Source organism: Perkinsus marinus (assembly GCF_000006405.1).
Source record: "Perkinsus marinus ATCC 50983 genomic scaffold scf_1104296969786, whole genome shotgun sequence".
Taxonomy (NCBI): Eukaryota; Perkinsozoa; order Perkinsida; family Perkinsidae; genus Perkinsus; species Perkinsus marinus.
The window spans coordinates 81,663-91,754 of NW_003202674.1; the positions used below are offsets into that span (position 1 = coordinate 81,663).

The following is a 10,092-nucleotide window of genomic DNA, read 5'->3' on the forward strand; positions in this document are numbered from 1 at the left end:
CGTGACAGAGTGTACCGTACCGTTGTAAGCTTTCATCACTCGGCCAACAACATCATCAGGCGACAGACTTGGATCATCAGCCATTGAAGAACGCATCCACAGCCGTACCGTACGATGTAGGGACTCGATCATGCCATTCGACGGACATATGGCGCAGTGAACAGTCAGATAACGTCCGGTGAATCACAGTTCAAGAATGATACGCCATTATCCGTCAGAAGAGATTGCAGACGTTTACCGATGGCACGCCAGACTTCTTCAAAGGCATTAGTGACAGAAGTAACATCTTCACCATCGATTCTGCACAAGCAGGCGAATTTAGATAAAACGCACTGCTGTGTTAAGTAAGGTACTCCAGGTAGTAGGTAGACAACGTCACGTTGTCAACGTGTGCACATACAATCGACCAAGGTGTCGCACTTCCGGGCAAGCCCGGAGATAAGAGACCAATATCGTGCTTTACCAACAGACGTTTGGTCTTGCGCGCACAAGTATCACAACTATACCTGCATGGCATAATGGTCCATGCACTGAATGGACCAGCTCGGCGATCAACTAGCCAGGTAGGACGGGTACCACAACCTCCTTCCCTTGATAGTCAGCATAGTATCGCCGTACCAAGACGGCGATGTAGTCGATCTCGAAGCTTATGGCGACTTGTTGTAGATCAACTGGAATGACTTCAGGAAACGATCGTTCGTGTCTCAGTGAACGTCGTACTCTGAAAAGGACCTCATCGTCATGCTGAGCTTCAACTACCACCCCAAGGTCGAGGACAAGCTCGTCACCGAGAAGTCTAGTAGTCGCACCAGCACATCCCACTCCCGTCCACAAGTTCATCTCCGAAGTCTTCTAAGTGGGCGGCTGGGATTAGTAGCTGTATACAGTCACATGGCCAGCCAGTGGTGTACAGTGAAGCTAATTGATATTGTCCTGGCCAGACGGTATCATCTACCGGAGAATGGCACCCCCTTAGGCATAACTTATGCCGCATAAGGTCATGAGCGCTTGTAATGAGAATGAACAAGATAGGGTGCAGCCCCGTTATACGGCTGCGGTTAGGAAGGACCCCGTTTACGTGATCCAAAAGCCGTACTATAAAAGTACTGCTGAGGAGATGGAGTTGAAGGTGGTTCACTTCAACGCTGATGGTGCAAAACCAAAGCTACGGGAGACTCATCAGCTTATGTTGAAGTCGACTTGTGATGTTCTATGCATTCAAGAAGCAAAGCTTGGTGGTGGGGTAACTGATGGTAATCTCAAGCTAACAGGCTACGATCATGAACGGCGCGATAGGTCTGGTAGTGCAAGCCGGGGTGGGGGACTCCTGACATATGTGTAAGACAAGATCAAGTATGATAGGCTATTGCTGGATGAGGATGACGGGAGTGGTGTAGGTGAAGGTTTAGATACAGAACTGTTGGTGGTGATGGTTTGGAAGGCGGGTAGGAGTTTTGTTGTGCCGAATATCTATCATTCCCCCTCGATAGCTCGCATCAATGTAGACTCATTGGACACTGTCCAGTGTGAGCTTCAGGAGTCTGAAAGTGTTATCTGGTGTGGTGATCTTAATGCAAAGTCACTACCTTGAAGTGGTGGTAGAAATGAGAATAGTTGTCGTGGGTTGCAGCTGGAAGAATGGATGAGTGATAGGTGCCATGTTTGTGTGAATAATGGAGATGTGACATATGTCTGTCGCCGTCTCGGTGCCAGTCATGGAGTCATTGATCTATGTATTGTAGACTGAGAGCTAGCCGCATGCTGCGAATGGTCGGTTTTCTGGGATGTGGGTGGCAGTGATCATCGTCCTTGCTTCTTGACAGTATCTGGTCTCAATAAGCTTGTATCTGAGCCGAAGCCTCGTTGGAATGTTGATAAGGACGATTGGGATCTCTTTGCGGAGGTGTTCGAGTCAAAAATTGGGGATTCTAAACCCACGGGGAATGTTGATAGAGATTTTGTTACGTATCGCAGGGCTATGACATTGAGAGCGATCCCGCGTGGCAAGGTTTTCAATTACTCCGCCTCCTATAAGGACCCTGAAGTTCGTGAGGCTGTCTCTAAGAGACAGAGCGCCAGTGAAGCTTATAGATTAAATCCTACAGTAGAAAATCATGCTGCCGATAAGAAGGCTAGGGAAAGGGCAGAGAGGCTAACATGCAAGGCTCAGACATGTGAGTGGAGGACGTTTCTGCTTGATGTTGGCCCAACTACCCCTACCACTGAACTGTGGCATGCGCTGAAGGGTATACAGGCAAAGAGAGACTACAAGTGCCCGGGAAGAAATATCTTTTGCGTGGTGAGAAGACTGTGGTGAATGAGAAAGATATAGCTGACACATTAGCCAGTCATTATGAGAGAGTATCGACTGTAAGGTTTGAGTCTAGTGATGCTGCAGTTAGGAAAGAATCTATCCGGTGCCTGAGGCGTGAGAGGATGTGGTTGAGGGGAGGGAAATTGTGTAATTTACCGACTGAGTGGTGTGAATGGCAACAAGCGGTTAGTGAATTGGAAAAGGGGAAGACTCCAGGTGAAGATGGAATTGGGGTGTCGTGGTTGCAAAAAGGGAGAGAAGCTCAACTACGTTGGCTGTGGCACATTGTCAACACCTCTTTCATAGTGGGTAGGTTGCCTAAGGAGTGGAAAAGAGCTGAAATTAGAGGCACTCCAAAGAAGGCGGGTATTGTGTTGAGGCGGTTTTAGACCTATATCCTTGACATCAGTGTGCTGCAAAGCTGCTGAGCGGACTCTTCAAGGCTTGAAGAGTCCGCTTGACGAGTCTTGCTTGAAGTTCAAGCAAGACTCACCTTTCGTTCAGAAAACGCGAACCCTCCTATCCTTGGTAGTCGAGCGGCATACAGGCCTTGTCACAACACTGAAGATCTACTCATGAGAGGCCTTCATTTCGTTCATGAATGTTATCAAGGCTCTGCATGTGAAGCGATTGTTGGAGTAGCAGTTGATATGTCCAAGGTCTTTGACACTGCCTGGGTCCAGAAATTGACGCTGATACTCAGAGGGGTTGGTATACGTGGCAGGCTCTTGGTATGGTTGAATGACTTCTTGAAACATAGGAGGTTTCGTGTACACTGTGGGAACTCTGTGAGCGAGACTATGCGGCCGAATTGTGGTACACCTCAAGGAAGTGTGGTTTTACCATGGTTATTTGCTGTATTGGTCTCTCTGAGAGACTCTCTCAGCTCCAAGATATTCTGGGTGAAAACTGTCTAGTGCTGCAATTTGCGGATGATATCTTGCTGTTGGTTAAATCTGAATCAAGAACCGGACCAGAGAGTCTGATGCAGACAGCTTTGAATCGTCTGCAAAGTCTTCGGAACAATCGTCTGCGGAGCTGGGCAGACGGCTTGAAGCTTACTATTAACGCTCTTAAGACCCAGTGCATCGCTTTCACGCTTGGAAATGCCAAGTTCTTACCGAAGTTGTCTTTGTATGGTCAGCAGCTGAAATGTAAACCGACGCTAAGGTATCTGGGTATAATCCTAGATTCAGGCCTGAGCTGTCGGGCAAACGTTTATGCCCCGGTGGGTAATCTCAAGGCTAGGTTGAATCTCGTGCGTGCGGTCGCGGGGGCGAATTTTGGTCGCTCGGCAGCTGTGATTAGGTCTACGTATCAAGCAGTAGTGGAGTCTAGGATGAGATATACGTTATGCACTCAAGTTGCTGCTAGCGTGAGAGTGCTAGTTAAATTTCTGGTGCGAGACTTATTACTGGGTTGCCGAAACAAACTCCTGCTGAGTCAGCACAACCAAGTCAGCAGTGCTGACTTGGTTCTGCGTGAGTCTGGACTGAAACCAATCAACTATCTGCTAGATCTGGCCATTATAGGGTGGACTCTCCGGGCTCAGGCCTTGCCTTTCACTCATTTAGCGCAGTTCACCTTGGATGATTGGACGGGTTCCCGAAGACTGAAGAAATGAGCCCCACTGCACAGATTCGATGATATGATGGTCGAACTATCAGGTCTACTACCAGATGCTCTTCCTCAATGTTCAACTACTAGAGTAGTACCATATAGAGACCCCATATATAGACACTGCGCTGTTTTTGGCTCGGTTCGGTTAGACATCGGTCAAGGTGTTATGAAGAAAGATGGCAATGAAAAGGAGTTCAAGAGATGTGCTGAAGATATGCTCTCTGAACTTGGAGATGGGATCCTTGCAGTTTTCTCTGATGGATCGAAGGCTGATGGTAGAGTGGGATGTGGCTATAGATGTGTGCTTGATGGGGAAGTTCTATGTGAGAAGGCAGTGCCGCTCAGTCCCTATGGTTCGATCTATTATGCTGAGTTGCCTGGTGTCTTTTATGCTATACGGTGGTTACTGAGTATGGCTGGTAGACTGGTGAGTAATGGTATCTGTTTTCGCGTGGATAATCAGTCGGTGGCCTATGCTCTGGGTGGTGGCTTCAATACCAGGGATCCAACGGTAACTACTGTTGTGGCCGAGGCCGAAGAACTCAAGGGACAATTGGGTGTTGGTCTTTTTCCCCAATGGATACCTTCGCACTGTGGCTTGGTTCATAATGACGCTGTGGATGCGCTTGCTACTCAAGTAACCATGGATGATCAAGTAGGTGGTAGGACTCTTGTCATCAATGATGACCTACCGATTCCGCTGTCTGATATTATATCCACTACTAAGGTGGTACTCAAAGATCGCCATCAAATCGTACCGGAGCGGGCTGCGTACTTGGTGCGTGGATGTGCTCCTGGGCTGGCGGTATATCCTGGCCTGAGCAGGGAACATCAACCTTTGCTCTGTCGACTTAGGTGTGACTCTTTGAGAAGTATGAAATATGTTAAAGGGAGTCGAAGAGTAATACAGTGTTGTGTATGTGGAAAAGACTTGACTGCCAGTCATGCAGTCACTTGTGGCACTAATGTAGAGACAATTGAGCTGCTTCATCGAGGCATGGCTGGGAAGTGGATGACAACAGTTTGGCATCATTATCTAAAGCCCTCGATGATATTATTCGAAGATTTGGTTTCGACTGCTAAGGCCTCACCACTCCTGATGTTATACTTGGTCCACTGTCTGGCCTTATGACTTGAAGATGTCAGTTTTCATCAGCTGTACCATTGCTCTTGTTGATTACTGCTCGTGCTCATGATATGTCATTGGAAAAAAAACACATCCCACTACGTGGGTCGCTGTGGGGCTGCTGAGCAATTCGGCATCCACATGGATCTGTTCATCTCCATCTACCTCACAGTAGGTCAGAAGCTCTCCGAATGGAGCATCGACCCTGCTCAGTGGATCAGCTAAATTTGCCGCACTATCAACACGATGAACAGCGGAGCTTTCGTAGGTCTCAGCAATGTCATATGTAGACTGGAGCCTCCGACCGACCATTGTAGCTGACAGACCGCCCTTCTTAACGGCTTCACCTTGCATAAATTTCCGATCCACGCCCTCACACACGCATTGTCAACATAGAGGTGGACATGTCCCCCTATGAAAGGCGTCGCCCATGCGAGAGCACGAGCCGCACCACACAGCTCATTGATATTGACATGTCGAAGAAGGGCTCGACGATCGAGCATCCAAGATGCATCACGCAAAACAATGAGCGGGCAATCGGTAAGGGTATAGCCCAGTACAGCACCTATGGTCGCGTTCGCTCAATATTATCATAGAACTGCAAAAGAGAACATTCGACGCCTAGCCGCTTCAGCCGTTTCAACAAGGCTGCCTAAAGGAGCGAAGCGATCGCTACACACATCTTTGCGGTCCCGCCTGAAAACAGTGAATCCTGAAAAGGCTGAAGGGCGAGTGAATCCGTTGTAGGGACTTTTTCTCCCACTAAAGCGGGTGAAAGCCTGACAATAGTGAACAACAAACTCGCCCGCACCGGTATCCTAAATATCAGTACCACAGTGGTACTGATATTTAGGATATCATAGTGGTGAGAGTTCTACCACTCTTTCCCGAACCGATTCAACTTTCAATGATCACTCTCTCTCCGGTTGCTTAATGTTTGAGTAGTCAGCTTGCTCACAGCAACCGCAGCGCTATGGACTACTGAGAACCGGGGCGCATATTATACAGATTGTCATCTTTTTCACGCATAGTTCTTCGTTGCGCGTCTTGAAGCGACTTTTCAAAAGTCGGAGCAACACGAACGGTCTAGTAATAGCTTTCGAGTCACCCTAAGCCATGGTTGTGGACAGGAAGTAGTACTCCCGAAGTACTGAATGGTGCACTTTCTTCGGGATTCGGGATTCGGAAGTCCGTGTCGTCTCCAGTCCACTTTTGATCAAATATTTTGTCTTCTGTTCCACTGTTCCATTACGAGGGAGTGAGTTTTCAGTCCGTTACCAACTAGCTGAAATACGCGATTGCCATAAGCAAAGCGTTTGAGTCCATAGTAGCGACTATAGAAGAAGTATGGGAACCTTGAAAATGAATAATTCTGGCAGTACCACAAGGATAAACAGCAATGCATGAGGCCACAGGCCCTAATGCTTGTTCCTCTTGAACATGAACAAATACAACTTCTATACTGAGCTCCTGGATAGCATTGTATTGCAACTCGTGGACCTGTAGTAACTGCTAAGGCGGCGTGCCAGCTGATTTAGGCAAGCTTATTGGCCCTAGCTGGTCAATACCTCAAGTTGAGGTCCTCAACTGCCGCGGTTGAACCGCGTCTCAATTACAAAATTACCATGATGATCACAGGATCTGATTCAAATCATTTGAACCCTGGACAGTCGGTTACTAACTCTAACTCCTGACGACTAGACCAACCGGTCGATTACAACACATATGACGTAAGGGGATCTCGGCTTGAATTTTGTTGGCGCGCCCTCGTGGGGCGCGCTAGTTCCTTCACTGTTATCAGGTTTCGCCGGAAATTTTTTCCGATTCACCATTTCCAGGATTCACTGTTTCAAAGCCTGACTAAATTCATCGTCAGTAAGGCGGAGCGCTCGCTTCGTTGAGCAGATTAGTAAATTCCTTGTTAAAATTCCAGGTACTCGTAGATAGGTTATGTGAAAATACTACAACATAGGGGCTCAGATCACTTCTGTTACACCCAGTTTTCCCTCTTCTGTTACACCCGATCCCTCTCCGCCCGTTTCACTTTGCCTCTTCGCCCGTTTCGTCATTATATTACTGCTCTCTTGAAACGCTTCCTTCCTCTATCTATTCTCACAGTAAATTTTACTGTGAGAATTACATGATCTATAATTACTTTACAGAGTTTTAAACTCGGTGTCTGAGCTCATCATTACATCGATTCCCTCCTTTCACAGCCCTCTCATGTCCTCATCAAATCATGCCACTCCTCCTCCTTCTCCGCACCGAAGGCCTCCATGTCTCTCCCCTGCCACCCGTCGCGAACTGCGCTTTCAACGACGCGCTGGAGAGTTCTTACCCCCAGCCTCGTGGTTCGAAGACCTCGCTCGCCGGAGACTCTTACATAAGTCCAACTTGACTACTTCACCACGTTTCATCTTAATCTCTCTATGTCAGATTCGTTCACGACTTTGCTGGAATGACAACTCCCCAGAGGCGCCGCCTTGCCCAGCTATGGCCTCACAATCGAGCTCCTATACCCTCTCACCTATCAAGAGAGGACAGGTTTCGCGTGACTTCTCCACTTATACGTATGCATGGTGGGAGAAAAGAACAAGGTTGAATTTACGGGTTGTATATTCGAGCTATACATCGATACCCCATATGGTGTTTAGTATGGAAGCGGAATGTCCTCCATGTGTTATTCAGAGGCTCTTACACTCCGAAAAGAGGCGGCCCTTGTGCAGTTGTCAATATCTTGTTCGTTCAGTTCCTTAGGAAATTTTCAACGAGTTAAATCAGCGGCGTGTTAGAGGCAGTAACGCCTACAGGGACCCCACGTATCACGTAAATGTGTGTGACATGCTATGTGAATGCTTGTTAGAGATCAGCTCCTCCTGATGTTTATGACAAGTATAATTTCCGCCTAATTTGTCGGACAAATTGGTCCATGCAGTTTTATCTCGCTGTGCTTGTCTTGAATAACACCAGCATGCTCGTCACCAGCAGACAGGCTCAACATCACATCAATGCGAACTCGAGAGTTGGGAAGTCCCATCTGGGTGCCGATCCCAGAAATATTGAGGATATTGACGGAAGTGGGAGTACCTAGCATACCATTCGCTCAGTACATCGTGAAATGGCATACCAAATGCTCTTTGAATTGCCGAAACGTGTATATGGCTTATAGAGTTCTATCATAGAAACGTATCACACACTGGGTACAACCACAAGCTCCGCGTCTTGGACTAATCACATCAACAACTTTGGTCTGCCGCCTCCGTCGAAGATCGAGCATTCAGGATGCGAATGGGATCATGGTACTGTTGAGCGTATGAAGCATTCGGACGCAATTTTCTTAGTAGGGGCATTTGGTCCCACCAGTTTGCCGGAAACTTCTGATGTTGTGGTTGACATCAACGCGAAATGCGCCCCGAAATCTGCCGATTCGGTGAGTCTCAACTCTCGTCTATGATCGAGCTTGCTCCAAATAGATGTCACTGAAGGACCTTCGTGCTGCACTTCAAGCTTCGCACAAGCGTATGATGGCCATCGTTGAGGAGGAGAGAGAATTAGATATGAACGGGAGTGCCTTTACTGGCGCAACCACGACCAATGGTCCCTGTCAAGAGCTCGAAAGCTCTGAAGGATATGTCAGGCTGAGAGAATGGGCGGAGCGAAGCGGGTTCGGAATAAGCGGAAATTAATACTATGGTGTTTGATTCGATTACTATTCAATGCACGTTGGTGTTGTCATGTATTAGAGGATAATTAGTAAGTCATGTTTCATCGAAGCCAGTCTTAATCCGGGGCTGATGCTTACAGGTGTCGAAATAGGATACATCATTCTTCGAATAGTAGTCATTATCGATGCCATTTCTGTCTACGTGGTGAGATTTGTGTTAGTCTGCATGCGGTGACTACAGAAGAGCACAAACGTGAGTTTCATCATCTATGGTAAGTGTCCTTGCTCAACCATGGAATCATTGATAACAAAACATTGGCCGAATGGATTTGGACTTCTCCGCTTCTTTGAGCTCTTGTTCAACAAACCTACTAGTTTATCTCTATACTGTGACCAACACGAAGCGTCAAGAATAAGTAGAAATCTGTGTGTTGAAGGATCGAAAGATCCGCGTGAAGATCTTGCCAGAAAAACAATAGTGCACTCCTTGACTACCACCCGACAAGCGGGGGTATCCATCTCGTTTTTCGAGCGGAAACCACAAACAGTACCCACAGGGTTGACAAAGAACAAAATGGGAACAACTGACGACACTGTTTTATCCCGGCTGCTTTCCGCGTCTTTATTCAATCTATTCAAGCGGAGCCTTCCCCCAGAGGTGTAGACATATCTTCAAGGCAGTCAGCAGCAGTTCTTACTTCCTGAGGTACATCAGGTTGTAAGTTCCTCTGTCGCATAGCAACGGGTTCGTAACACCCAGTATACGAAACACCCACGAACCCTTCACCTCGCTCACGATCGATGGGGACGAAGACTTTGGCCGGTAAAGATGATGCCACTTTGAAATGGCGCTCCTCGAGATAACACCAGAATAGGATGGTACCAATGAACAAAGGCAACATCAATGGTGCCACTACTGCAGCTTCTTTGATTGCCAAAACGCCCATAACAGTGAACTCTGCAGAAATCAGACAAGCCAAGATGAATCGGATCGCTCGAGTCCACAATTCACCCTTAGTGTCGCAACTTGGGGCGTAAACCACCGCAAACTGGTTCTTATATACCAGGGAAAAGAACGAGAAAGCGATAGCCATCACAAAGCTCGATATTGGTGACATCACAGAATACACGAATAATATCATGAAAAACAACATAATGGTAGAAAGCACCCTGGGATGGTTCAGCTCGACAGGTGAGCTCAGAGGATCCAGAAACAACCACGGTCTGCTGCGCTCCTTCTCCGACAGGTTAGGTCCCAAGCATCTTCTGAACAGAGCTAGAAGCGCTGGTACCAGGCGTGTGAGTTCAATGCCCAAGCCAAGACCGATCTGGACGAAGACTAAACGACATGAAGTAGTAGGACTGTTG

The 10,092-nt window shown here is 47.6% G+C and overlaps 5 protein-coding genes across 5 annotated transcripts; 3 read left to right on the forward strand and 2 right to left on the reverse strand.

The window, feature by feature from the left end:
* Positions 1–985: 985 nt before the first annotated feature.
* On the forward strand, positions 986–1,301 carry Pmar_PMAR021970 (hypothetical protein; the record flags this gene model as incomplete). The annotated part of the gene is made up of 1 exon (XM_002767835.1): positions 986–1,301. A coding segment is annotated over one exon (316 nt), but the record flags the coding sequence as incomplete, so codon positions are not given.
* Positions 1,302–1,758: 457 nt separating this feature from the next.
* Positions 1,759–2,762, forward strand: Pmar_PMAR021971 (hypothetical protein; the record flags this gene model as incomplete). Its single annotated transcript, XM_002767836.1, has 4 exons — positions 1,759–1,786; positions 1,824–2,174; positions 2,255–2,370; positions 2,724–2,762. 4 exons carry the CDS (start codon positions 1,759–1,761, stop codon positions 2,760–2,762), a joined length of 534 nt encoding a protein of 177 aa, XP_002767882.1.
* Positions 2,763–2,883: 121 nt separating this feature from the next.
* Positions 2,884–3,072, reverse strand: Pmar_PMAR021972 (hypothetical protein; the record flags this gene model as incomplete). Its single annotated transcript, XM_002767837.1, has 1 exon — positions 2,884–3,072. One exon carries the CDS (start codon positions 3,070–3,072, stop codon positions 2,884–2,886), a length of 189 nt encoding a protein of 62 aa, XP_002767883.1.
* A 159-nt stretch (positions 3,073–3,231) lies between these two features.
* Pmar_PMAR021973 (hypothetical protein) lies at positions 3,232–3,562 on the forward strand (the record flags this gene model as incomplete). The annotated part of the gene is made up of 1 exon (XM_002767838.1): positions 3,232–3,562. A coding segment is annotated over one exon (331 nt), but the record flags the coding sequence as incomplete, so codon positions are not given.
* Positions 3,563–9,138: 5,576 nt separating this feature from the next.
* Pmar_PMAR021974 (hypothetical protein) lies at positions 9,139–9,972 on the reverse strand. The gene has a single exon (XM_002767839.1). It carries the CDS (start codon positions 9,876–9,878, stop codon positions 9,360–9,362), a length of 519 nt encoding a protein of 172 aa, XP_002767885.1. The 5' UTR covers positions 9,879–9,972; the 3' UTR covers positions 9,139–9,359.
* Between the last annotated feature and the right edge of the window lie 120 nt (positions 9,973–10,092).

Excerpts from the sequence above, each read along its gene's own strand:
- Pmar_PMAR021974 (XM_002767839.1), bottom strand. The coding sequence starts at position 9,878 with ATGTTGTTTTTCATGATATTATTCGTGTATTCTGTGATGTCACCAATA.